General features: G+C 56.6%; 1 protein-coding gene across 1 annotated transcript in view; it reads left to right on the top strand.

The window, feature by feature from the left end:
* Positions 1-1,953, top strand: part of GYS1 (glycogen synthase 1 (muscle)) — a 16,894-nt gene that overhangs the window by 1,798 nt on the left and 13,143 nt on the right. Inside the window, exon 2 of the mRNA XM_014550427.1 lies at positions 65-246. Coding sequence (XP_014405913.1) covers positions 65-246 — 182 coding nt within the window. The remainder of the gene's footprint in view (positions 1-64; positions 247-1,953) is intronic.

The following is a 1,953-nucleotide window of genomic DNA, read 5'->3' as shown; positions in this document are numbered from 1 at the left end:
CTGGCCCAGGGCTCAGGCCTGTGGACCTCAGCTGGGGCCTGTCCTCCTGGGTTTGGGCCCACAGTGGGCGGCATCTACACGGTGCTGCAGACGAAGGCGAAGGTGACAGGAGATGAGTGGGGTGACAACTACTACCTGGTGGGACCGTACACGGAGCAGGGCGTGAGGACCCAGGTGGAGCTGCTGGAGCCCCCGACCCCGGCTCTGAAGAGGACGCTGGACTCCATGAACAGCAAGGGCTGCAAGGTGGGCAAGGGCTCCGCCCAGGGCAGTAGGTGGGTGCCCGCAGTCAGGGTGGGAGCAGGTGGAGAAAGGGGTGTGTGTGGGGGGGGGGGTGTACAGCCCCAGGCAGAGAGGGAGGCATGGACAGAAACCCCTCCCCCTGGCATACACAGAGGTGGTATGATTGACACTTAGACAGATGCAGGACCCCATGAAGTGGGTGGGTGCACCGCAAGCTCTGAGACGTTGGTAAAGAGGCAGACAGACGGTAGGTACAAGACAGACTGAAGGACGGTTCCAAGAGGCCACGATCCTCAGACCCAGAGGGAGGAAAAGAGCTGGACGCAGGGAAGGACAGGCGGCCAGAACCCGGGGGAGGCGGGCTTGGAGGGGGCCGGTGGCCGGAGGAGGTGTTCGACAGCCTGACGTTCACCTTTGGCTTCTCCACTTCCTGTCCATGTGACCTTGGCCAACAGCATCTGCCCGATGGGGCTGTGGGCGGATGAAATAGTGGATACATGCTTCTGCTCCATTCTTGGCACGAACTTGGCGCTGTGGGTGAGCTATTATCGCTCTGGTTATTATTATCACCATCATCATTATTTCTATAAACAGCCGGGCTTGCAGACAAGGGAGAGAGATGGATAGGGATTAGAGCAATTAGGAAAGGAGACAGAGTCTAGTTACAGAAGAGAGGCAACCCAGTGTTTCAGAGAGAAAGACCTAGAAGGAGAGAGGAAGATGGAATACTGATGAAGGGAGGAGAGGCTGGCAGGCAGACCCAGGGGACGGAGTTTTGGTGACAGAGCCAGGGATTAAGGAGAAGAGGGGAGCCCGGCTGGCGTGGCTGCTCACTGGTTGAGCGTCGACCTATGAACCAGGAGGTCACAGTTCAGTTCCCGGTCAGGGCACATAAGGGGTTGTGGGCTCGATCCCCAGTGTGGGGTGTGCAGGAGGCAGCCGATCCATGATTCTCTATCATCATTGATGTTTCTATCTCTCTCTCCCTCTCTGAAATCAATAAAAATATATATATATTTAATATTTTTATTGATTTCAGAGAGGAATGGAGAAGGAAGAGTGAGATAGAAACATCAATGATGAGAGAGAACCATTGATCGGCTGCCTCCTGCACGCCTCCTACTGGGGATCGAGCCTGCAACCCTGGCATGTGCCCTTGGCTGGAATCGAACCTGGGACTCTTCAGTCCACAGGCTGAGGCTTTATCCACTGAGCCAAACCGGGCAGGGCAATAAAAATATTTAAAAAAAAAATCTATCTCTCTCCCTTCCTCTCTGTAAAAAATCAATAAAATATATTTAAAAAAAAAAAGAGAGAGAGAGAGAGAGGAGGGGAGAGTCCCAGGGCTCCAGGTGAGGGCTGGAGGGTGAGCACAGAGAGGTGGCCGCCGCCCCAGGAGAGGGCTGGGAGGCAGAGGGCTGAAGGACGGACAGATCGGGAGGGAGAGGTACAGTGGTTTCTTCATTCATTCACAGCTTCTGCTTTGGGGTGGGGTCTGGAGCCCATTCAGGCCAGAGGTGTCCCTAAGGAACCCTAGAGCAACCCAGCCCTCCCCCTATGGCAGCTGCTCCCCACGTGCTGGGGGCCTAAGAATAGGCCCCCCGGCAAAAGGGCAGACAACAGCTGGGAGGGGGAGGGGCGTGGGGTCAGGCTCCCGGGGCTGGGAAGAACCAGGTTGGGGAGGCGGGTGGCCGCCCGTCAGCTGGAGGC

This window comes from Myotis brandtii, unplaced genomic scaffold (assembly GCF_000412655.1).
Source record: "Myotis brandtii unplaced genomic scaffold, ASM41265v1 scaffold601, whole genome shotgun sequence".
NCBI classification, from domain to species: Eukaryota; Metazoa; Chordata; class Mammalia; order Chiroptera; family Vespertilionidae; genus Myotis; species Myotis brandtii.
The sequence above is the reverse complement of the archived record's forward strand: the minus strand, read 5'-3'. Positions and strand labels throughout refer to the sequence as shown.